The sequence below is a fragment of the Rhipicephalus microplus genome, unplaced genomic scaffold (genome assembly GCF_043290135.1).
Source record: "Rhipicephalus microplus isolate Deutch F79 unplaced genomic scaffold, USDA_Rmic scaffold_13, whole genome shotgun sequence".
Taxonomy (NCBI): domain Eukaryota; kingdom Metazoa; phylum Arthropoda; class Arachnida; order Ixodida; family Ixodidae; genus Rhipicephalus; species Rhipicephalus microplus.
The window spans coordinates 28,041,508-28,067,976 of NW_027464586.1; the positions used below are offsets into that span (position 1 = coordinate 28,041,508).

Sequence of the window (26,469 nt, forward strand, 5' to 3'; positions counted from 1 at the left end):
TCGACATCTACAATTCTCCTGATTCAGTGCATGCGCCGTCGTGCTGTATATATACTCAAGGTCGGCGCTCGCTCGCTCAGTTGCCGCTCGTCGGTTGGTTTGTACGGCGCGTCGACGTCCAAGGTCGCGGTGAAATGAATTCCAACGAATCCACAAACACAATGATCGACGTCCCTTCGACCAGCGCCGCCCTTTCGCATACGTGTGTACGTGTTCACTCATTTAACACCCCCTCCTACAACCACGTTAACCAATTTAGCCATCGACCCAAGTAAGTCGCAATTTAACACCCCATTTCACAACCACGTTAACCAATTTAGCCATCGACCCAAGTAAGTCGCACTTTAACACCGCGTTAACCAATTATATGCTCCGCATCCTCCTCAGTGTTCCCCCGAAGGAAGCTGCGGGCAATTTTTTTCTCCTCGTTCGGCTGCTAACCCAACTGTTAACCCAACTTCGACGCGGATGGTACCCAACTGTTAACCCAACTTCGACTCTCTCGCCTTTTTCCGTTCTTTATCTTTCGGTAGCTCATGAGAGCCTGTCGGCTTCTTTTTCATCGCTGCCATCTGATAAATCGTTTTCGCCTCGCTGATTTTTCGAATAATGCTTCTTGCTGGTATATCGTCTACATTGTCACCCGTATATTTACTGCTGAGGCTCCTAGTTTTTTTATCCACTTTGTGTCCACGCTCTTCCTAGACAAATACCTGAACACTTCCCTTGAATGTACACTACTTCATTTTCCCAAGACTCCCCAAATCTCATTTTGTTCTTATATTCCCTTACTTCAAAGCCTGTTCATCCCATATCTCTCTTTAAAGCCTTATTCATCGTCTTCCAGTGAGCGCCCAGCCTGAGGCGTTCGACAGTCCTATCAGTTACATTCATTTCTGATTACACATGTGACTTCATGGCCACCACTGAGTTCCTAAATGCAAGCCCTGGAACCATTACGCCTTTTTACAGACCTCGAAGCATTTCGTTCCTTTTTTATTTCCATAAGGCTCTGTGCTTCCTTACGGCGGCATTCCTTTCCTCCTTGCTGCTTGTGTTTTTTCATGTACCTACATATATCTCGCCCAATTACCCGTATTCCAAAGTACTTCTACTCACTTACCCTCAGTATTTCTTGGCCCTGAATTAAGACCACCTGGTGTTCTTGTCATTCAATACCATCAATACACATTTTGTTGCACTAAATCCTAGTCCCAAAGCCTCGCCTTCCCTTAAGGACATGTCTGTCAGCCGCCATAATTGTCCTAACTGTCCGCAAACATGACAATATCCTTTGCGGAACAATCGCACCAGCCTATTTGTGTGACAGACTACACAAAATACTGTTATCTTCTAGCACTTTTTCTACCCTCACCACGTACAGCATGAAAAACAGCGAAAACTAAGGACATCCTTGTCTCAGCTCCTTGGTAATTTCAATGCTATCATTGCTACTTATTCTTTCCCATTCTATGCAAAGTGTATTTTCTTGGTATATATCCCTGAAAGCTTTTCACAGTTTTCGCCTATGCCCTCTTCCTTCAATATGTCTCACAAAGTTTCCTGATTAACGTTGTCATACGGCCCAGTGAATTCCAGATAAGCTACGTATAAGAGCCTCGTCTCTATTTTAGATATTTTCCTACACTTAGCAAGAACAAACAGGTTATCGTCTAACCACCTGTTGATGCGGAAACCATTCTGGTGTTTTCCAAAGGTATAATTTTGCTGTGCCCGCGTTTCTATATTTATTTTACTGTATGCGTTGCCAGCTTGTATATCATCGACGTAATGCTTAGCGGTCTATTCGAGCGAATGTTAACCTTTTCTTTGTTGTCTTTAGAGATTAGGTGCATTCTACATTTCTGCCAAGTTTCTGGCATTTCTTTCTCCTGTAAGCTCTTTTCTAACATTACTTCTTCAGTTCAACGTTCTAGTCTGATAATGAGGCTGACTGTAACCCAATTTGAGCCCCGATTAGTGCCCTCAGGAAGTATTTCTTTGGCCTTCTTCCAATTGAAGTTCTCAAGTACTACTCATTCCTTGGTTGCACTCTTTTTCACACTTCTACTCACAAGGGAAGTCCTCTGGGCGACCATTTTGATTGTATCTGACGTTACCTTTTGAATACAGCCTAGTGCTTTGTACCCTACTAATTTATTTGCTCCTTCGTTTACCATACGTTGTTTCACAGCGACAGACTTCCACGTAGCGCTTTTAGGTGGTCCCAAAATATTTTAGGCGCAACCTTCTTCTTTTCTACAATTTCTTTCTTTGAACATTAAGTTTCATCTTTATTTTTTGCCTCGACCGAATCTACAAAATGGTTTTCCATAAACATATTTCCCATTTTTGCTTGGGTTCACCCGGTGGCTGCTTCTTTCTTTTTGCCTTTACGTGCTTTCTTGATGCCTGACGTCACTTTTTGGTCACTTCCCGGATTTCTCTGTTCCACCAAAGTATAGGCTTACTCTTTCTTTTCTGGCCAATAGTTTTCTTCTCTGTTATCTTCTCTCTCGTCGTTGCATGCAACAGCTCTCTATACTTCCACTCTTTGACCCGTAGTTTTGCTACTGTGTCCTCGACTTTCACGACTATAAGTGTTGTTTGTGTGGCATTTAATTACGAGCTTTGAAACGCAGACCTATGTTCTTGTTTTCAGTTTCATATACCATTTGTATTGTATTTTTATGTGTATTACGATAGCTACTATTGCCTTCCTCGTCTATGCTCATCTCTCTAAGTTAGCCAAAGATTTCTTCTGACATAAGACAATAATTATGCACGATAGCTTGTATCTGGTTTCCCACTTAATCTTCCCCTCACACTTAGGTCCCGTAATAACTATCGCAAGACTATTTTGCTCTCAGTGATTTAGCAATACTTGCCAATGGTGCCTGAATATGTGTGAAGGTTCTGTATGTGTGCATTCATGTTTCCTAGAATTATTTCGGCCCCATGCCAAAGTTCTTTCTTATAAGTGCGTATGCAGTTTACTATCTCAAAATTCTTTATAAAAAGCCGCCTACACCTAGCCATGTTTTCTTTCTCCCTGCTGTGCTCGAAACCAAGAGGTGCTCCAAGCACGTCTGCTTCACTCTCTCTCTCATTTGGCTTAGCTAAGGATTAGAATTTTAAAATCTCCACCTTCCCTTTCTGATATGATCCTGTTCCATTGTTTCCGAGTATAATTCAGAATTTGTGGTGGCTGTTCGAAGTCTTCAAGGTGTGTTTATGTAACTTCATACACATCTATCTATGCTTTCTTTTACTGCATCTCAAACTCTAACCATTTCACCGTTTTCTGGCATACTAAATGGTAATGTATTTGATTGCAGCATGCACCTTCTCCATTTTTTACCTTTGATCTGTTTTTTTCTCTACCACCTGTAAAGACTCCCCCTGGCTGTTTTCTTCATTACTAGCTATCCTGACCACCGAAAAAAGTGCGTGCTCCCCCCATCCCCCGCCAACCGAGAAAAAAAACGCTACGTATGCCCTGCAAGTCCTCAAGCCACCTAAGGACCTAGCCGCCTATAGAAGAGAATTCTTGGTCGTCGAAAACAACCTAGCCTTTTACTACCCTGTTTATTTGCACTACCTGAAATTCTTTATCTCGACTTATCTGTCATATATCTTTGTTTGTGTCGAAAACTGCTGTTTCCAGGTTGCCGTCATGCGTCGGTGCCTCCGGTATTGTGTATACGACTGCCTTTTCCTGAGGAGAACGGCAGGCTTGTCATCAACCCCCTTGGCCAATGAGGTCGCTCGTCCTGTCGTTTCTTCAATCAAGACGTCGTTTACTCCGCCTGTATTATCACGAGGTTTTGTTCATTACCTATAGTTGTGAGCTTTGCGGTCGCTTGCCTCATCACTGCTTCCAGCTTATAACCTGGGAACGTCCCTATTGAAACTCTCTTGTCCCCTCTCACCCTCTCTTTGATTGCTTCTGTGTTGATTTGATTTGTAGTGTTTAACGTCCCAAAACCACCATATGATTATGAGAGACGCCGTAGTGGAGGGCTCCAGAAATTTTGACCACCTGGGGTTCTTTAACGTGCACCCAAATCTGAGCACACGGGCCTCGACATTTCCGCCTCCATCGGAAATGCAGCCGCCGCAGCCGGGATTTGAACCCGCGACCTGCGGGTCAGCAGCCGAGTACCTTAGCCACTAGACCACCGCGGCGGGGCTATTGCTTCTGTGTTCAATTTAAATTCTATTCTTCATTGATTATCAGATGCTGTGACTTTTCTGCTAGCGTGTCCCTTACCTGGATGTGTTTTGCGCCTGTAACGCCGGCTGCTTTGTCCCCTTCCACCACCAACACTACATCGGGAAAGCTGGGTTTTATGTCCATTGAACTGATTGAACTTGATTTCTCCGAACTTGTGCTCTCGTTTTTTCTCCGGCGTTCTGTGTGTTGTTCTCACCCTACCATTCTCCCATCGGCTCCTTTCTTGTTCATCTTGGCCGCCTTCGCCAATGCCTTCTCGGCTGACCTAAGCCATTCACTCATAACCCTCATTTCTTCTCGGTCAGTCGCCAACTCAGGCTCCAGCTCGGTGACTCTTATCAGTTCACTCTGATAAATGATAATTTTTCCCATAGTTTCCTCGACCTCAAATTGTCTTTTTTGGCGCCAACCTCCTCTGCATTCACATCCGCACTAGCCTCTGTTTTCAAACACAACCCACATTCTGAACGCCTTACAGTCTTTTTAACGATTTTTTTTTATTTCTCCAATATCCACGTGTAGACGAATTGTTCCACTTCAATGTTAAAAGACGTGGCGTACAAAGAACACCCTAAGGAAAAAAAGCTGTAAGCTTTACTAAAGAACTTTACGTGGTTGGTGTGCTTGCGCCCCCGTCATGTGGTGGTAGGAGAAAAATACCAAGTGACTGACCTCCCCAGCAGCCGGAGACTGTAATGAGTGCTATACAGGTTTACACTTCTGTTTCAATAATTAATAAAAGCAAGCTCGAATCATGCAAAAACACTCCCCTGCACAGTCGATCTGGAGCCCGCACAAAACACGTCCAACTCGCAAAAAAAGTCTACTGGCGACATCCTCAGGTGGAGCAGGCCGTTCACTCGGGCTCTTCCATTTTGCCCTTCTGGCTACCTGGAAGCTGCCAAAGCCAGCCATAGCGCGCTCGTTTTTCTTGTGTTGCTCCGTCCTCCCACAGCGCACTTCTGGTTGGCCTTCGTTTTATTGCGATACCAATTGTAGAACACTCTCAGGTGTATTTAGCCGCCAGCGTCGGTGTTGACATTGGTGTGGTCGTCACTATGTATGTTTGCGTATTTATTAGATGCAAATTCAAGAAAGAAAAATTGAGGAAAAGACTCCGGTGCGTGAAAGGGAACGTGAGACCTTTGATACACGGGTGCAAGGCGTTAATGACTGCGCCACAGAGACGTACGTCCTTCAACGTTCGAAGGGCAAGCTATTGTATCTACCACTTACCACTGGTGACGGGAATATCGGGGGGAACAACCCTTTTTTCAGCATTACCAACAAGATTGTGCAATGAGCCCGCGTCACCACATCGTTACGAAGCTGCGGCTCATGCTTTTATCGCCAATGCGTACATTGCCCGTGGAAAGGAAGGAATCAACGCTCACTCGTGTGTCCTTTTCTTGCGGTGGGGAGGATCGTACATCTTAGGTAGTCTTTAGCTTGCACCGGAACAATATTGTTGTGTTTAAATGGTGCACAAAGGCCGCTGTAACCTTTTCACAGTCTTTGTTTCCGAAAAGACAACGCTTTTTAAATACAGAGAATAACAACTGAGACTCTTATTCGCGTTCATCTGTACCTGTGAGTACGTTTTGTGTGGTATTTTTGCGTGAGAAACGCGGCGCGCGTCTTCATGTGTTTGCCATTTTGTGCGTGATCTATGAACTTGTCGCTATCATGTTCATTGCTTCGCTTTTGTGGAAAAGCAGCGAGGTTTTCTTTTTCTCTCGAGTTGAGCAGTTTTGGCGACCCGCGGGGAGGCAGAACTGTTCGAGGGTCACCAGACGCTTACAAGACAATTTAGTGATTCAAGCTCTTTGAAAAGTTTCCAGGAGGTTTCGGTCTAAAATACATCGAATATATACGATACACCCTCACCGCCATCTTTGTGAGGACTCGATGGATCGTAGTGCGCGTATACTATAGCGCAGGTGCTTGGAGACTGCACCTTCGCTTGTCTTTACGCATGGCGTTGTCTTCTGAAGACTGTTCCACCATTTGAGATAAGGCAATTACTGGTGGCAGCGAGTGTTTGAAGCTGCTGTTCATTAATTTTCCTATATTTCTGGTGAAGTGTCCTTTTGTGAACAGCGCGTCCAACTGTTGCCTGCTAACTGCTTCGTGCACATGCCTCAAAAGTTACGTTACGTACAAATCCCGACGCACGCAAGGGGTCAACTTTCGAGTTCTTTTTTTTTCGTAGTAGATCTTTGTGGTGCCGTGCCTGCTTTCTGTGCAGTGGTGCGAATGATGCGCTCTTCACCAGTAGTCGCTTCGAATCTCAGCTGTGATCACCAGTTGTTGCATACCGGGGTCTACCCGGTCTCTTGTGGTAGCGTGGCGTAACTTCGGGTGGAGGAAACGAACGCTGACGAAATTCCGATACGAAAAACAAACAGCTTTATGGCACTATTTTAACTTGTTTACATCAAAGAAAGGTTAGAAGTTTCACAAACCACGAGCGTGGTGGTTCAACCGTTGCATGGTTTAGAGCAACGTCCAGCACTCTGCAGCGTCGTTTTAAGCCATGTCGGGCTCTTCCTCCTTGATTGGAACAGCAATCACAAACACAAAACACCGCCCACAGATTATCAGTAACAAAACACAATTTGCCGAATAGTTATTGCATCTTTCAACGCTATGCTCCTCCGGGCTGAAGTTCACTGAGGACAGTGTAAATGGGTTCCTTCTCTGAACAAGTTGGCGGTTGGGTAGCTGCTCTGTCTCTCCCTAAAACTGCGGCCAAAGAGTTGGTATTTTATTCTCGTACACCCGACCTGCGTCGTCGGTCTGCTTTGCCATCTCGCTAAACAAGCCTTAGGAGAAAATGCTTGTAGAGACGTTGGATCACGGACTTTATTTTAATCCTTTTGTCGCTCCCCGCCGCTCTACGCTTCTTCTGAGAGAACGGGGGATCCGGGCGTGTTAACGCTCCTCGCCTCTGCATCTCACAAACAGCATGGCTGGCACCTATTGACGTGAGTTACAACAGCTTCTCTGTCGCCAGATGTGTCACGGAGGGAAGCAGTCACCGCTGCTCTACGAAGTGGTGATGGAAAGGTCTGTCGTTGAATGCCAGGAACTCGCCTTTGCTTGTCGCATGGTCTCCATAATTGCTGAAACCTTTGACATCGTCACAGCAAGTTGACCACATGCACAAGCAAGCACTCAGCCCCCTTCGAACAAACCAAGCCAAAAGCGGTATGGCTAACCAATTTCCATTACTAGCTTTAACAAAATGTGCCGACTCAAAACTCTCAGGACTCACTCGCGCTGAGAACCAGGCGTGCTACCTTACATATTTCACATAAGTTGCACGAAAAAAAGGCTATATTATCAATTTTGATACATCAAGATTACCCCTACATAGCTTAGAAAGAACAGCTGAGTGCGTCAGCGTTTATATTCAAATTGCCCTTCTTATACCTAACGTAAAATTGATATTGTGGAAGAATCAAGCTCCACCTTAAAAGGCGACTGTTCTTCAATGTCGCGGTTTTCAGCATAAAAAAATCGGAAGATTCCACGCACAGTGGGAATCGATGATATGCGAAGCACGAAGGAGAACTGTTGAAATGGGAATTAAAAAAATCAGCGCACCGTCACGAAGTGGAGGTAAATGATGCCGTACATGACTTGCGTGTCATGATTATTATGTTTGGATGCGTGGTTCGCCTTCGTCATCTATTCACGTAACGTTATACCAAATTTAATATATGTGGAGCTAGCGAAACGCCTGCGAGCACGCTATGATGTTCTCATGTTCTTACATGAGATATGTCAAGATTATTATGTTTGCACCAGTCTTATATTTGGTCATGCATCGACGTCACGTATCACAAAAATTTTTTTATGTGGAGCTAGCGAAACGGTCGCGAGCGCTTCATGAAGGGCCCAATATACACCAATGAAGCGTTGACGTGCGCGCACTCCGGGCACAGCGAGGCTACGTTAGCAAAACGCGAGAACTATATAGTGTGATGCCAGGCGTGACTGGCGTGACCAGGGTCTGTCCACGCAGCCCGACGGACACCAGCGCGAAATGCGACATGCTGCATTTTGTGCCGATGCGTTACCCAGACAACACTGCGTCTCCCTTTCTTCGTGACGGAGGGAGGCCGGACGCGCAGAAACGAGAATGCATCAAGTCAACACAGCGTGGTGCGCGCATGCGAGTACGTGGCAGGACCGGCGCCTGGCATGGCAACGCCGGCGTGACGCGATGAAATGAATGCCGGTGAGCACGCGCACTGCGCATGGGTCGAAATGCATTCTGGCATGTAGTGATGGTCTCACAAGACACGCATCTCATTATTATCACGTTTGCACCAGTCACGTACCTTCGTCAGTCATTGACGTCACGTAATACCAAATTTGGCATATGTGAGCTAGTTAAACGGCCGCGAGCGCATCATGAGTGTGGTATGCAGTCATGGTGTTACATGACACGCATGCCGTAATCATCATGTTTGGATGTGTCACTTACGTATGTCGTCCGTTCGCGTGGCGTAATACCGAGTTTGGTACAAATGAAGCTAGGGAAATGGCCGTGAGCGCATCTTGAGCGTAGCATGTAGTCATATTGTTTCATAACACACAACTCTTCTTAATCATGTTTGCACTAATATCATACCTTTGCCATCCATTCACGTACCGTAATACCATATTTGGTATATGCGACGCTAGCGAAACGGTCACGAGCATATCATGAGTGTGGCATGTAGTACTGTTGTTACATGACACGCATGTAATGATTTTCATGTTAGGGTCTGTCGCTTGTTTGCCATGGAATCAATCCATACAATACCCGTTTTGTAATTTGCCATGTGAACTAAACCACCAAAAGACACGCAAGACCATGATATGTAACTCATGGCATTAATGACATACATATCATGACTTTCATGTTATGACTAGTTGAATATGTTCTTTATACAGTCATGTTACACTATACCAAGTTTGGTATTGATTCCGTTATCGAAACGGCCAGGAAAGCTAAAAGTCTTGGGCGGCTAGATAGATAGATAGATAGATAGATAGATAGATAGATAGATAGATAGATAGATAGATAGATAGATAGATAGATAGATAGATAGATAGATAGATAGATAGATAGATAGATAGATAGATAGTTAAATAGATAGATAGATAGATAGATAGATAGATAGATAGATAGATAGATAGATAGATAGATAGATAGATAGATAGATAGATAGATAGATAGATAGATAGATAGATAGATATGCTTAAAGTTGTCGAAATTCGTTAAGAAATGCTTCGCTTTTAAATATTAACACCTCATAACGTAAAATGCAAAATTAAAATGGCTGAAATCTGCATTTACAAACCATCTCTGAGTAACCATATTTAACACGCCATTGCAAAAGTTACTCGAACTGACCATTTCCCCTTTCTCAACGAGATTCTTTTGAATCGCGCATGATGGGGTTGCGGTCCCGGCAGTTTTTGAGCACGCCAGAGGCTACAAAATGTGCAAACACTACGCGGTGTCCTGCTGTCACCACTTATTTGGCACTTCGGCTTGCTCTCCTCAAGAGTGTGACAGGGACACCAGAAACACGAGGGAAGTATGGGTAATAGTGTATTTGTTTTTGCCCCACACGGTAATTAGCGATTGTGCCTTTTTGGCTTTCACCCTTCGGTCAAGGTCGCTTTCTCAGAGTTGTCAAAATGAACCGCACGTATCGTTGGGTTGACGCACCTCGTTTACCCTCTCTACACCTAGCTCGCTGCTTGTGCCTCGAGGAACAACATCGTTGACGTTTCTTGAAACGGATTAACGGCCTAGCCTTTCGTCTTTCTCGAGGCGGAGGGGGACCTGCCCTAGACCTACGTAGTGCCGAATGCCTCCTCTTCTTTCTTTTTCGGCGAAGATTGTTTGCCTCCTTTTTCTCGGTGGCATCATTAGGCCGGGTCATGGCCTGAGGAGTTGTGGAGCTTGTTGGAGCTTTGCTACACCTTACGTCACGCTCAAGCATTTTGAACTTTGTGTCACGACGGACTGTCGGGCAAAATTATCTTTGTCAATGCTGATGAAGTCAATAACTGGGCCCTTTTCAATGGCATCGCTACACTCCTGAAGCATCGCGTTCCTGCTTTAATTAGCCACTGCGCTAACTATATCTACAAGGCACGATTTTGAGACGTCCTTTTGAGGCACGAGGAAGGATTCCAGCGCCTTACTGAGCCCATTAGGGCTGCTGGCACCAACTTCATCCTCGCAAGGACCTTCTTTTTACACCGTCACTACCTCGAAACCGGCCAAGGCCTCGCTCTCCACATGCTGTAGCTTGTTGCTTTCTAGAATACGCGAGTCCTTTTCTGGCGCGATCTCCGGTTTTAGCCCTTCATGACGTGCTTCAACAATTAGCGCTTTTCAACGTGCCTCGCTTTAAAAATCTTGTCCTTCCGCTTCACGCTGTCTTTCCGACTCTTGTCTGAGCTTCTGCGCTTTGCTTCAGACAGAAGTTCAGAATATTTGGAACGAATTCGCCTTAACTACCTCATAGTGTTTCGTGTCCTGCTCACTGAGTCACTCGATAGCATCATCTTCCTCGCAGGGTAAAATTGTGAGTAGCCTTCGATAACATGTGTCGCACTCAAATAACAGTTGCTTGCACTTCCGCTCAAACATCATAAAGTAGAAGCCAATATCCTCTGATTCTTTATATGGCTGCATCTACCTTGGCAACCAGAACTCTGCCTTCAAGTTGCGATGAGTTACCACTTGCTGGCGACTACTGCCCGACCTATTCAACTCAAGTTCTCGTTTACGGAGTGCAATCTCGTGCGCTAGTCTTTATATTTCACGCTCATTTTCTAAACGGCGTTTCTCATTCATAGACCGCTGGTTTATGGCACTATTGTAATTTATTTACTGCATAGAGAAGTTAGGAGTTTCACAAACCACAAGCCTGGTGGCCGAACTGTTTAGAGTGACGTCCAGCGCTGTGCAGCGTCGTTTTAAGCCCTGTCGGGCTCCTCCTCTCTGATTGAAATACCAAGCACACACACAAAATATCGCCCACAGGCCATCAGTAAAAACACACGGTCCGCCGAATATTTCTTGCATCTTCCAATGCAATGCTCCTCTGCGCCAAGGTTCACTGAGGAGAGGGTAAATGGGTTCCTTCCCAGGACAAGTTGGCGGTTGGGTGGCTGCTGCTGCTGCCTTTCCCTGAAAGGGCAGCCACGGAGTTGAAATTTCAATCTTGTAGACATGACATGTACGGTCGGTCTGCTTTGTCGTCTCACTAAACAATAAATCGAGAAAAATGCTTGTAGGGACGTTGGATCACGGACCATCTTTTACTCCTTTTGCCACTCCCCGCCGCTGGACGCTTCTTTCGAGATAACGTGAGTTCCGGACGTGTGAACGCGCCTTGGCTGTGCTTCTCTGGCACAGCATAGCTGGCGCCTAGGGACGCGAGTCACAACACTAGTTAGCGCAGACGATTGTGGTCGAACTCACTCGTTCCGTTGTATCTTCGCACGCTTTAACCTCTTAGAACTTGGCTCTTTGATCATTCATCAATGGTGATAGATGGTTTTGATTTAATAATGGAGATCGCAGCAGTTGTTTGTTTATGTATGTGATGCTCGCCGGTAGCGAACGACGTGCGAGCGTACTTTAGTCTAAAGTTCAGCATATGTGGTATGGTATTATGTTGCACTACGACAGGTCGACGCGAGAAGAAATTTGACGAAGGTAGGTTCATAAATGCACACATTCTTTTGTGTCCCATTTCATTGCCGGTTTTGTAATTTTTCGCCTCGTAGTAAAATTGCCGTGTTATATGACCTAGTATCTCATATCGAAACTGAGATACACGAGACTTTAAAAGAAAAGACGCCCACGTATGTCTCCAAATATGTCGAAAACGCGTCGTGCAGAAGTTCATTTTAAATACGACGCGCCCTCGTGGTAATGATACCTACGCATCTCGAAACTTTAGATAAAAACGCAAGTTCGTCAACTCATGAAATAAAAACCATGGCGAGAGCACAACTAAACGGACGCACGAGAAGAAACAGACGAGGAGTGCGCCTGACCCCATCAGTTTTCTCTAGTGTGTCTTGTTTAGTTGTGTCCTCAGGATGGTGTCTATGTCGAAGCAACAGCTCGCCCAACAGTCAATATTTGGTAAACGCTTGCTTGTGATATATACTACACCATAGCTGCGCAGGTGTATATTCTCAAGCTCTTTTTTTTTAACACGATCACTTTCGCTCGAGTTAGCGTCGTGTTGTGCAGTGACTGTAACATGTAAAATACAAGACATGAACTTGTTAAGCCATCAGTGGCACGGCAGCTCACTTTGTATTGTTCTAGAGGAGGCGTGTGCCACCTGGATGTTTCGTTCGCGGACGCGCCAAGTGGTCGTGCGAGCGTGTGAAGTCGTACCCCAAATGCGTACGCTTTAGGATATTCTTTGACCTCTTCGGCAAACATAGCCACGTACTCGCAAGTGGACAATGCAGAAAAAAAAGACAACGCAAATGCGGCACATCGTTTCGTTTGGTGCCGCGACGGTAGCGTTTGTTTACGTTTACGCTGGGAAGCTTCGGGTTGTCTCGGGTTCCCCCCACACCTGACAATGACTATATTGCTTGTCCCAACCGGAACTAGCTTGCTCACCCTTTGGCTAGCTCTGGCTGGCAGAGAGCTGCCAGAGGCATGAAAATTGAAGATTACCACTGTCAGTAATAAGGGTATAGCGCACCACTACAAGGACACAGAAACTTAGACGCACACACACAGCGCACGTGTGTCTTCGTCATGGTGCGCTATGCCCATATAGTCAATGAACCCCAACCAACTAGCCCAGCAACGTGTCCTAGCAAATTACCACTGTATAGAAACAGTTTCATTGTACTCGAGGTTGCTACTTAAGTTATAAAAGAAAGAAGCGAGCATGCCTTTAAATGAGTCACGTCAACACGCGCTCCAACCAGTGGCCGCCAGGTGCCCACTCCACTAGATCTCGCGGTGGGCTTGTGGCTACGAGTCGCTGCACGCCCACTCTCTACATAAGTAGAGGGCGTGACGCTGCGTCAGAATATCACGCACTGATGCGCTGCGACAAGTGCGTGTGGTCAGGCCTAAAGATGAAGTGCCTCAGGCATTTTCGCCTCCATCAAAAATGCGGGCGCCACAGCCGGGATTCACTTTCGTAACTTGCACATGAGCAGTGAAATATCATAGCTACCAGACCACCGTGACAGGTAAAGAAATTATGTAACGGTCTCAGCATCATCATCATCATCATCATCAGCCTGACTACGTCTACTGCAAAACAAAGACCCTTCCAATGTTCTGGTCAACTCGGTCCTGTGCTTGCTGCTGCCAATTTACACCCGCAAGCTTCCTAATCTCATCTGCCCAGCCAACTTTCTGCCTCCTTCACACCCGCTTGCCTACTCTGGGAATCCAGTCTGTTACACTTAATCATTAGCGGTTATCCCACCTACGTGCTACATGCCCAGCCTATGTCCATTTCTTGTTCTTGATTTCATTTATGATATCCGCAATCCCGGTATGTCTCCTGATCCACTCTTCTCTCTGCTGGTCTGTCAAGGTAGCACCTATATTTTCCTTTCCATTGCTCGCTGCGTCGTCCTCAATTTAAGCTGAACCTTCTTTTTAAGCTTCCAGGTTTCTGCTTTGTAGGTAAGTACCGGCAATATGCAGCTGCTGTATGCGTTTTTCCTCCAGGATAGTGGGAATCTACCAACCAAGATTTCACAGTGCTTGCCGAATGTGCTCTACCCCATTCTTATTCTTCTAATTACTTCAATCTCATGGTTCGGCTCCACGGTTTTAACCTGTCCTAAGTAGACGTAGTATTTTACAACTTCAAGTGAACTAATACTTATATCGGAGCGCTTTTCTCTTCCGAGGTTTTCGTACATCACTTTCGTTTTCTGCCGATTACTTTGAATGTCTACCTTTCTGCTCTCCTTGTTTAATTCTGTAATTAAGAGTTTTGATTCGTTCCCTGATTTACTCAGCAATGCCATGTCATTTGCTAAGCGCAAGTTCCAACGGTACACTCCCATAACTCTTATTTCTATGTCAACGCATGCTAGGCCCCTTACAGACTAGTGCAAGCACGCGGTAATTACGATTGGGTAGATTGTATTCTCTTGTCTCACACGCTTCCTAATTGGTATTCTATTGCATTCATTATGAAGCACTATGGTGCCAGTATACTCTGTAGATTTCTTCCAGGAGCTTTCTATATGCTTTGTCGGCGCCCTGATTTCGTAGTGTCTGCATGACAGCTGATATTTCTACTGAATCAAATGCCTTCTTGTAATGTATAATGGCTATGTATATGGTTGACTGTATTCTGAGCATTTTTATAACCTAATTGATAGTATGCGGTAGACTGTCAAGAAGCATGCTCGAAATCCTGCTTGTTAATTTGGTTTATTGAATTCCGGTGCTGTATTCATCCTGTTAGCAATTAATTTTGTAAATAGTTTCTGTACGACCGAGAGCAAGCTGATCAGACTGTAGTTCCGTAAGTCTTTCTCTTCCTATTTCTTATAAATCAAGACTACGTTACCATTCTTTCAAGATTCTGGTGCCCTCCACAGCAAACAAAACATCCTAAACAGGCTAGCCACTTTTTCCAATTTAATCTGTGCTCTGTCTTTCAGTTGATCTGATCAGTGCTCCATCTTTCGGCTGATCCTCACCAGCGGCATTGCCTCTTTGCATTCCCTCCAATGGTTTTTTTACTTCTGTCATTACTGGTGGGATGTCATCTGGGTTGCTGCTAGTTCTTACATTAGAGCCGTGTCTTTCCCGGTTACTTTAGAGATCCCTTTGAATTCTTCTGTTATTTTAACTCTCCTGTTCATATTAGTACTTACTTTGTGTTCCTTAGTGCATAAACCTGGTTTTGCCTATTCAAAGTTTCCTCTTCACCACGTTGAAGCTTCCTTTGTTCTTTAGAGCATGTTCAATGTACCCTCCTACAATGTACCTTCCTACATCAAATAATTCACGCTTATAATTCAACTTCGACAGCTCTGCTAGTTTTATTTTTTCTGCTGTGCTTGACGTTTTTACACTTTGAAGTTTATTAATGAGGTTTTTTTATCTTCTGGGATAGCTTGCCATAGTCCTTCCCAACTACCGTACCTTCAACTTTCACTGCACACTCAGTAATGATACTCGTCAGATTATCATTCATTGCGTGAACGATAAGGCAGGTTTCCTCGATAAGAGCCAAGTATCTGATCTGAAGCTACACTCTGAATTTCTCTGCTTTCCCTCTCAGTGTGAGCTCATTGATTGGCTTCTTGCGTATCAGTTTCTGTCGTATCTCCTTGAAGTGTTCTTGAAGTTCTTACCTGAGTAACGTAAAAACAGAGTATAGCTTCAATAGCAAGGTAGGGAAGATGCAGACTCGAGACCATGTAGCAGGAGAAATAACTATGTAGACATGTCCTAATAGTACTGATAGATATCTCCGAAATAAAGAAGGACTCTAGAGCACACCCCTCGTCTTTACGGTAACTATTCTGGACTGCGGTTCAGTGGGTGTGGTTTAGGGCTTTACTTAACACAGCGTTTTTCAAGAACTGCTGCGAACATGCTCTTCCAATCGCCTGTCAAGGCGTGTGCCTACATTTTACTCATGTGTTCACTTCACAGCCAAAAAAGTTCAAAAAATATTGTTACCATAGAGGTTGGTTCAGTTGGCTGTTAGTCCATGAGCAACAGAAAGAACATGATAATCATCAAGAACCGGCAAACGTTCTCTTCGCCCGCTTAATCTAAGTCCCCAGAACACGTGCTTCAATCTGATGGCGGACACAACGAGTACAGCAAGAAAGAAGCATTACGTGTTTCTGCATACCAAAACAACTAGTATTTGATAATAGAAACGCAAAACACTGATGCACTAGAAAATAGATGCACCAGAGAGCCTTTGATTGTCTCGTTTGTAAAAGAGGTAGTTTTTGGGACGTAAAAGAGGTAGCGTATGTAAAGAAGGTTGCGGCTCGTGAATGACATGCTCCGAGATGAACCAGAGCTGTTGTATAGCAACCACCACAGTTGGCAGCGCTGCTAACATGACACCCTCTAAAAATTTCAAGGATTGTTGGCTCACCGCCCGGTCTCGCACGACGTCAGAGAATGAGCCGGTGCATCCGCGTTCCAGCAACTGAGGAGGAGCCGGGGTTGCATCGTATATGTAAAAGAAGCGGCTCGTTGGGATTTGTTGGCAGCTATGGGAAGTTATTCGAGGAGACTGAAAGAAGCAACATTTCATAGTCAGTTAAACCAAGAGAAAGCAGCCAGCCGAATCGCATGTTCCATCGCCCAGCGATCCTAGAGCCGTCTCGTTTCTATACGCCGAGCATTCGACCTCTCGTTACTCACACCAGGCATAACTGACTTAAGCCATATTCAATCTTTCGCACATATACTCGTATTACTGCTACGACTGCAATGACGATGGAGCACGAAGGCCTCAAATGGCAATGTACATGGCCAATAAAGCCATGCACGCACCATGGTGTAGTTGTTGGCAAACCTTCCACTGGCACTAATGAGTCACCTTTTGAACAAAAATATTTTAAATAATTTGGCTAACATGAATTCCAATTGCAGGACCAAAGCTCGGGATGTCAGGGAGGGCGGATCCAAAGGAAAGATTGTACAAGCAGAAAAAGACGTGTCAACAAAGGTAAGCGTATCAAATCCTTCTGAACAAACAACGCAGTGAAATTTACTAATACCTAACGTGATCAGTCCGATCATAATCAGTGCAATTGGAATTTATAGATTGAGCAGCTGTTTTTTGTGTGTAGTGGCCGTCTACGTTTTGGTAAGTAGTGGCTGTCTACCGTCTACATGAACATACATTCAGAGCCAATAATGACAATTTTTCATAATATATCAGCTAGTAACGTGGTTTTGGTCCAGTGACTAGTCGTTATGTTTTTTAGTGAGGTTGTTGAATGTTCTGTAGTGACAAATACGGGCTCTAAAACGACGAAGAAGACCTTTATTGTGGCGGAGGCTCGTGCTGCTGCAGCTGCTGCTGAAACCGCTGGTTGCTGTCTCGGTGCTGTTAAGCCCATTAAACGGTTGCTCCACCCCGGCGTGCGTCTAACAGTATTCTTACATTTGGTGGAGAGTGCTGGTTGTCTCAAACTGGAACTCCGTTCCCGAACTGTACCTCAGCCCCTCGCCTCGCCAATGCCTGACAACAATATCCAGCCCCCTGCAGTGATAATCCCATCTGTCATCTGTTCCGGAATGCCACGACAGCCAGATCCAGTGACATTCAACGCGACCGACGACTAAGACGCCGAAGACTGGCTGTCGGAGTATGAAGCGGTAAGCGCCCACAATAATTGGGATGGCACAGACAAGCTCGCTTATCTCAATTGTTATCCCGCGGCTGTGGCAGAACTGTGGATTACCAATCACAGAGCGGAAATAGCCTCTTGGTCAACCTTCAAGGCGCGTTTCGCAGAAGCTTTCGGCCGATGCGCTCAGGCGAGACCTTAACTTGGTATATTGAAGATATTCTAGGCCTCTGCCATCGTATCGATTCCGACATGCCTGACACAGACAAAATACGTAACATCATGAAAGTTATCGAGGACGACGCCTTTCACATCCTCGTTGCGAAAAACCCGCAAACCGTCGCCCAGCTTACTCAGCACTGTCAGAGTTTCGACGAGCTGCAGAGAGTGGATTTCTACTCGATGTCCAAACCTCCACACGACCTCTACATCTGGGTTAACCATTGGCGCTGTTTCCTCCGAACAAACCACGTTAATGCAGCAAATTCAGAAGTTTGTCCGAGAAGAAGTTTCACGCCACTTGTCCCTTGTGCCGTACGTTCCAACCCGTGTGCACACGCTGACCCCAACGCTCGGCAAGGCAATCGAAGAGCAAGTTTCTGACGCCTTGTCTCCCACATACAATCCTCCGACTATCTCCGCCCCTCTCACTTACGCTGAGGCCGCCAGACAATCGCCGCCGTCGCTACCAACCGTCACGGATCTTGCTAGAAAGCCCCGTCCCCTCTACGAAGCAGCTCCATCTACCCATCGCCACCCACCTCCTGTTCGCCATCCCACCACACAATCAACAAACCCTTGGCGCACTCCAGACAACAGGCCCATTTGCTATTTCTGCCAGCTTCCTGGTCATGTATCACGCTACTGCTGTCGTGGGTATTAATGCCCAACTGTTGGTGAGGCGACTTACGGCTCCTATCATCCAGAGCCACCACAGCCGTCTTCGTTGCCCTATCCCCCTTCGGATCAGTCACCGCCACGTCGCCGCGGCTTCGACAAGAATCGGTCGCCCTCACCACGGCGCCGCTCTAATTCTCCGATGCTTCCTCGATCACCACCCGCCCAAACGGAAAACTGACCATCGCAGTTCCCGAGGCAAGAGCTGCGCACATATCGAAACCTTCAAGACCTCCGTTTTTACCTGCTAATGAATAAACTGTGCATATTGATGGTGTACCTGCGAAAACGCTCGTTGATACTGGTACTGTCGTGTCTATGCTAAGTCGTGAACTGTGCCGCAAGTTGAAGAAGCTTACGCTGCCACTTTCCAATGTCTCTCTCCGCACGGCCACTGCGCATTACATAAAACCTTTTGCGGCGTGCACAGCTTGACTGGTCACCCAAAATATTTTGTATGTAGTCGAGTTCGTTGTGTTTTTTCCATCTTCACACGATATCATCTTAGGCTGGAACTTCCTCTGCGCTCACCATGCCGTCGTTCACTGTGCGCGTGCCGAACTATAGTTGTTCACACAGGGGCAGTTCACACATCGTGTGAACTGCCCCTGTGTGAAGCGCCGACATCTGAAGGACCTTCTTTCAAGCCGCTATCTCCCCGAGTCACCGTATCCACAGACACTTACATTCCTCCTCTATTCTGTGTTCATGTGCCACTCTTCTGCGACGACGCACCCCCTGTCACAGCCCTCTTTATCCCCTCCGACACATTCGACTCTCGCAAAAGCTTCCTGCTCCCGCTCGCAGTTGTCACCGTAGAAAACTCGCGTGGCTTCACCTATAAAACTAACTCGCTTCCTTACTTGGCCATATTATTCCTCGGCGAACTCCACGGTCACCTTGAGGAAATTGATTCTGTTTCATCCAGTCACCTATCTGATGACTTGTCATCATCTTACTTAAACAGCATTACCTCTGATACCGCTCCCACTTTATCTCCGGAGGCTTTTTTCCCATCAATTAACCCTAAACTTCCCGCTGCTCAGCGCACCCAACTCCTGGCTCTACTCAATCGCTTCAAGATATCATTTGGCCATAGCCAACTTTCTTTGGGTCGCACGTCTGCCACAGTTCACAAAATCGACACCGGTAGCCATGCACCTTTGCGCCAGCGCCCATATAGAGTTCTCTCGCTGAACACCATGCTATTGATGATCAGGAGGACAATATGCTTCGGCGTGGTGTAATAAAACCTTCACAGAGCCCTTGGGCCTCTCCGGTTGTACTGGTAAAAAAAAGAATGGCGGCATCAGATTTTGCGTTGATTACAGGCGTCTTAACAAGATTACCAAAAAGATGTTTATCCGCAGCCCAGAATCGATAACGCCTTGGATAGCCTGCAAAGAGCAGAGTTCTTTTCTTAAGTTCTTCGATCCGGCTACTGGCAGGTCCCTATGAATGAAGCCGACTGCTCCAAGACTGACTGAACGCCTGACGGAATGTACTAGTTTAACGTCTTGCCATTCAGCATCTGTAATGCGCCTGCCACCTTCGAGCGTCTCATGGACAACATCCTTAGAGGCTTTAAATGAAAAACATGCCTGTGCTATTTGGATGACGTCGTCGTTTTCTCGAAGAACTTCAATTCCCACCTCACCCGCCTCGCAAGTGTCCTGACTTGTCTTTCGAACACTGGACTGCAGCTTAATTGAAAGAAATGCCACTTCGCTGCCCGCCAGCTTACCATCTTAGGGCATGTTGTTAGCAAGCATTGTGTCCGTTCAGATCCAGGCAAGCTTGGCCCTGTCGCCGACTTTCCCAGGCCGGCTACACTAAAAGAACTCCGCAGCTTCATCAAGCTCTGCTCATATTTTCGCCGTTTTACGCGCAATTTTGCCACCATAATTGCACCCCTGACACAGCTACTTTCCGACAACCAAGACCTCTCGGCATGGACCCCAGCATGCGGCGAAGCGTTCGCGTCTTTACGCCATCTTCTGATATCACCACCTATCCTACGCCACTTTGATCCAGACGCTCCTACCGAAGTACATAAGGACGCTAGTGAAGATGGCCTCGGCGCTATTCCTGCTCAGCTTAAATCTGCCTTCGACGAGTATGTTGTATCCTACGCTAGTCACACCCTCCCTACAGCGGAAAAGAACTATTCATTCACAGAGAAAGAATGCCTTGCCATTGTTTGGGCAATCACAAAATTCCGACTTTTCGTATGTGGCCGCCCATTGGACGTCATGACTGATCACCACGCATTGTGTTGGTTGTCGTCATTAAAAGACCCAACTGGTCGCCTAGCTCGCTGGGCACTACTTCTTCAAGATTACGATATTCGTGTAATTTATCGGTCAGGCCACAAGCATTTGGACGCCCACGCTCTTTCTCGCTCGACACTTCCCCACAATTATGTTGCAGCGTCTGTTTCCAGCTGCGAATGTTTTTCACTTGAATAGGCCGACATGTCTGCTGAGCAACGCCAGGATCCATGGATAGCATCTCTCTTAGAGTACCTGTCTCAGACGTCTCCATGTACCGACAACCATTTACTTCGACGAACTGCTCACCATTTTACCATCCGTGACGGTCTTCTGTACCGGCGAAACTACCTATCTGTTGGCCGCAAATGGTTGCTGGTAATACCTCGCCATCTACGTTCTGAGGTCTGTGCCTCCTTCCGCGCGGATCCACAATGCGCCCACGCAGGTGTAGCGAAGACGTATGCTCGCCTACGAATTCAATATTACTGGCGCGGAACGTACCGCTTTGTTAGGCAGTACGTCCGTTCATGTTCCTTGTGCCAACGCCGGAAGAGCTCCCCTCACACAACCACAGGGCCACTCCAGCCACTGCCTTGTCCATCTCGGCCTTTCAGCCGCATCGGAATCGACTTGTACGGTCCCCTACCATACACACCAAACGGAAACCGTTGGTTCATCGTAGCCGTGGACCACCTTGCGCTCTACGCCAAAACTTCGGCGCTTCCCAAGGCCACTGCGCATGGAGTCGGCCTGTTCATTCTGCACAACCTCGTCCTTCCGCATGGTGCACCCTGCGAGCTTCTCAGTGACCGTGGGCGTTCCTTATTGTCGGAAGCTGTAAAGCCCTCTTAGCGAATGCAACTTCGTGCACCGAACAACGACTGCATACCACCCCCAAACCAACGGGATGACCGAGTGATTTAATCATGCGCTGGTTGACATGGTGTGCATGTATGTTTCTGATGACCATACGAACTGGGACCGCTTACTTCCATTCATTACTTATGGTTACAATAGCGCAATTCAATCAACAACTGGATTCTCCCCATTTTTCCTTCTTTATTTTCGGTAACCTTCATCGTTCTTGGACACTATCCTTCTGTGCTGCCCAGACCCTTCAGAATTCACAAGTTTGGTCGAAGCCGCCACATATGTCGAAGAATGTCGGCAAATAGCATGTTCGCTAACTACTCACTATCAGGCTCGCCAGAAGCACTCGCATGACCTACGCTCATCGTCTTCGTCATACGCGCCTGGGGCAATTGTGTTGCTCCACGTGCCATCGCCTGCCCCAGGCCTTTGCTCAAAGTTCATACCCAAGTATGACAGCCGTACCAGATCCTGCGCCAGACTTCCCCAGTCAACTATATAGTTGAACCTATTCAGCCACCTACAGATCAACGGCGTCGAGGGCGCGAGACTGTGCACGTCGAGCGTCGAAAACCTCACTACAACCCACCAGCCCTGTCTGTACCATAGGTCACCAGAATGGCTCATTTCGCACCGGGGAGGCAATGTAGTGACAAATAGGGGCTCTAAAAACGACGAAGAAGACGTTTATTGTGGCGGACGCTCGTGCTGCTGCAGCTGCTGCTGAAACCGCTCCTGATTCTTCTAAGCGCATTGGCCCAGATTTCACAAACCCTAAATAGTATTTGTTCAATCGTTATTTGAGCCTATAAATGTACAAGTTCGTGATCTGATTCTATTAACTCAGCAACAAATTTCTCCAGAAATTGTTTACCATGATATCTTCCCAACTCACGCTAAATTATTACCTACAGGCATTTTAAATGGTTTATTGCAGGACCATTTAAATACTCTTCCAACAAATGTCATTAGAGCAACGGACGCATCTCAATCACATAAAAAATCAGGCATTGGAATATATTGCCCCGTACTTGATTGGTCATTTTCACTTCGCTTACCAGATTTCCTTCCTGTCTTTCTCGCTGAATTCATGGCAGTAATGTTACCTTTGCAAAAGGTAAAGATTTCCTTTGCAGTCGTAGCAGTCACAACTGATTCATTATCAGTGTGCTCTTCTCTGTCCTCATCTGGTCGCTCACCCATACTGAAACTGTTTAAATCATCGGTTCCCTGTCATCTCCAAAGTATTCATTTATTCTGGACGCCAGGGCACAAAGGTTTGTTGATGAACTAAATAGCTGATTCTCTTGCGAAGGCATCGCTTTCGACACCAGTCATTCTTATTTTCCCTCATACAGTATACATTACGATGACGCAATTTCGCACACTTAAAATTAGGCAAAATTTATCAGACCCTGCACTGACGGCTTCTCCAGAGTACAACCAATTGTTATTTCCCTGGCACAGTAAACTGCCTAATTCAAGGGTGATGGAAGTTGTCATCACGAAATTTCATTGCCGCGTTACCTCCTTCATTTTTTATTGCCTAGATCAGGTATATTGAATTCCCTTATGTGCATTTACTGTAATCAAGAGGAAACGATCAGTTATTTTTTATTACACCGCACCGTTTCGATTTATACACACAAAGCATACTAGCACCACCTCTTCAAAGACTGGGCTTGCAATTATCGCAACCTGATCTTCTTTCATTTGCAGCCTCTACACTGGGTTTCAGCCACAGGGATGTTCTATTCACCGTTCAGGAATACTTCACTACGACTAAACAATTTTCTTACTAAATTACGGTCTCACTATTTTTCTTTATTTTTTTCTACAAACATGATGTTGGCATTTCAAATCAAAATTAGTTCCAAAACTTTTGTAGGTATGACGCAATGCTGAAAGTATACGGCAACTTCACCTTAAAATCGGCCAATCCCCTCTTTTGGGTACGAGCCATTTGCACAGGGAAACAACAACAACAAACTGCTGGTTGCTGTCTCGGTGCTGTTAGGCCAATTAAACGGTCGCTCCATCCCGGCGTGCGTCTAACAGTATTTTTACAGTTGCATTATGTTGGTCACGGTAAAAGCTCTTACGTGTAGGTGCGAAGTCATAGAATGAAAATTGTTTCTTCAATTTTCTTCCTTCAACTTTCCGTCGAATATTTAAACACACTTGCTCCCGGCAGCCTAGGTGCGCAGCTACACTCCCTGAAATGCAGTGAGAGGTTCGAGCATTGTGGTGCACTAAAAAACCTGTGGTGATACATGTTCAGTGAGGCGATTAACACTTCGCAAGCCTATTATGGTAGATTTCCTTATTTCTAGTCACTGAAGCTGTTTTGGTAGCTTACCTGCCAAGCTTCTCGCCCAACATCACGCTCTGCCCAAGCTTTAAAGCTCATGGCATATCTCTTGGCGTGTAGGCTAGCGGCGCAGCTGTGAAATGTGCCCACTACACGCCCATGGTAGTACGGAAGCACTCACTATGCCATTTGCCATTCTGCTTACAAGCGAAGTACCCACCATAAAATTTCCTAAAATAACTAGAGGGGACTCTGGCGCAACAATCGTTCAGGCACCATTGGAATGAAGAATAGTATACAGATTTGATTAGTCTTCGTACTTGTAGGCGAAAAATTGTACTTGCGGCTTCCTTTATTGCTGGCTTCTGTTTTGTTTTGAAGAAAAGAACTAACCCTTTTGAACTTCGTGGCCCAATTCGAAATGGTAAGCCTAAGCGCAACCGCTGAACACTTGCTGATTTTCCTTTCCGAAGCAAAATATCTCCAAGCCACACGAACACACACACGGAGCCAGAAGCAAGTAAGAAGTACAAAGATTAGACGAATACATGTACTACCCATCATTCCCATGTTCGCTGAAGCGCCATGGGTTGCAGCTCCCGTAAACACTAGCGCCAGAGTTTCCTATAGTGTATATTAAGAAACTCTGTAGTACCCACAACCCATCGTTCGGTATTACGTGCAGTTTGTGCTGCGAAGAAGGACTGCTGACAGGCGCACCATGAAGTGAGAACCCACGAAGCAGAGGCGGGGAAAGAACCTGGACTTCTGAGCTGTATTAGAATTGCATTCTGCAAGTTTCAACGGCAACCTCTAATTCAAGATCGCCTTGCCACAAAGTTCATTGACCACAAAATTCTAATCATTAAAGGGAACGCATTCCACAGCTTTGTAATCAGTAAAGTAATCCTTGTATATAGTTGCATCGATATGTAAATGCTTGTGTAAATATAAGTACATACTCTGTCACAACTATTATAACTTGACACGTCCTTATATGTGTAATTTTGAATAGATCAAAAAAAAGTTACTCAGATCTATATGATGGTAAATGAACTGTGCGCAGGAGTCACATTTTCCCCGATCAGTTTCGAGCAAGGTCCTTCATGATCATTCACATCGTGGTGAAGGCGGCAGTTTAACCTTCTTTTATTTCATTTTTTGTCAGATGTCTATTTTTGGACTACGCATATTGGTATGTTTCAGTAACTTTGATTTATTAGCACTTTGTACGTGTGCTCCTTTTTCTTGTCTGTGTTTTTTGCCCTACTTGTGTGTATAAAACCTTACCAACTCACACAGAAAGATTCCCTTAATGGTCGCTGCGGTGAGGACAGCTGCTAACGAGCTCGCTCATGAGCTTGCCTTTGAGAATACTAGCCGCACACCTGCTGATTTCCTGGTGATACGCGCCTATAGTGTAGGATGAAGCATGCAGGTAAACTTTGGAGTTACACATTAAAAACTTCGGACATCCACTAAACCAGTCTACAACGGCGTTTCTTTTCTCTCTCTGCGAAAACACACATCCTCACTGGCACCCAACTCAACGTTGTGATTACTGCAGCACACCTATTCCTTAAATGCTATGGCTACGACAATTATGTCTCAATTGGTAGTGCGTGAGCAAACGTAGAACACTCTTCTAGGGACCGAGGTTAGGTCCTCTTTAACCATGTGCGTGACGGTGAGCTAAAACCAGAAGGAACCTGTTCAGGCCGTAGGCAGGAGCTGAACTGAGCTTTATTTTCTTTCAACAGTGGAGCACGCTGCACGAGGAACAAAGCGCAGGCACGTGCACATTCGCTTCAGTGCGCCAAAATAATTGGTTGCCGATGATGATGATGGCTGCCAGAGGGCTCCCCCCTTTGATAAGAAGGGAAGTGATGCACTGTCCCCAAGAAACAGTCTTACCGGTCAGTCGATCGGGCGGAACCTGCGTTTCTGCGGTGTCAAAAAAGTTCAAAGCAAATATTTTAGGATCTGTCGCTAGGTAGGCGGACTTCACTCTGTCAATCACCACGACCTCTTTGCGCCATTGAGCTCGATGGTGAATGTTTTTTACTGACCGGGGGAACAGCTTGAATGGGCCGTCGCACGGAGGCGTAAGGAAGAGTCGGATACCTTCACGCCGGACGAAAACATGGCTAACTGTGGCCAAGTCCTTGCTGACAATTACGTCAGCCGACGATGCCTCGCGACTAGGCAAGGACTCAGGCGTGAGAAACGGAAACGGAGCTGTTCCACGTAACTGTCTGGATCGGGCGTTGTGATAGTACCTGTCGCAAAAAAACTCCCCAGGCATACCCAGCGTCGTAATATCGACCAACTCAACAGCTGTGAAGCCGAGGTCTTCCTTGAAAGACGAGCGCACGCCAAGCCATACGAAAGGAAGGTCTTCAGCCAAAGATGAACAAGCTTGGTGAGCCATCAAGATGGCCTCAAGTTGACGGTGAAGGCGTGCAACCATTTGATTTACCGATAAATGACATGTGGTAGTATGAATATTGTGGACT

The 26,469-nt window shown here is 46.0% G+C and overlaps 1 protein-coding gene across 4 annotated transcripts in view; it reads left to right on the forward strand.

Moving 5' to 3' along the window:
* The window catches only part of LOC119165924 (ATP-binding cassette sub-family C member 2), a 1,429,043-nt gene that overhangs the window by 806,008 nt on the left and 596,566 nt on the right, over nucleotides 1-26,469 (forward strand). For all 4 annotated transcript variants that reach the window (XM_075882663.1, XM_075882666.1, XM_075882665.1 and 1 more), the window contains one exon: nucleotides 16,899-16,974. In XM_075882663.1, coding sequence (XP_075738778.1) covers nucleotides 16,899-16,974 — 76 coding nt within the window. The remainder of the gene's footprint in view (nucleotides 1-16,898; nucleotides 16,975-26,469) is intronic.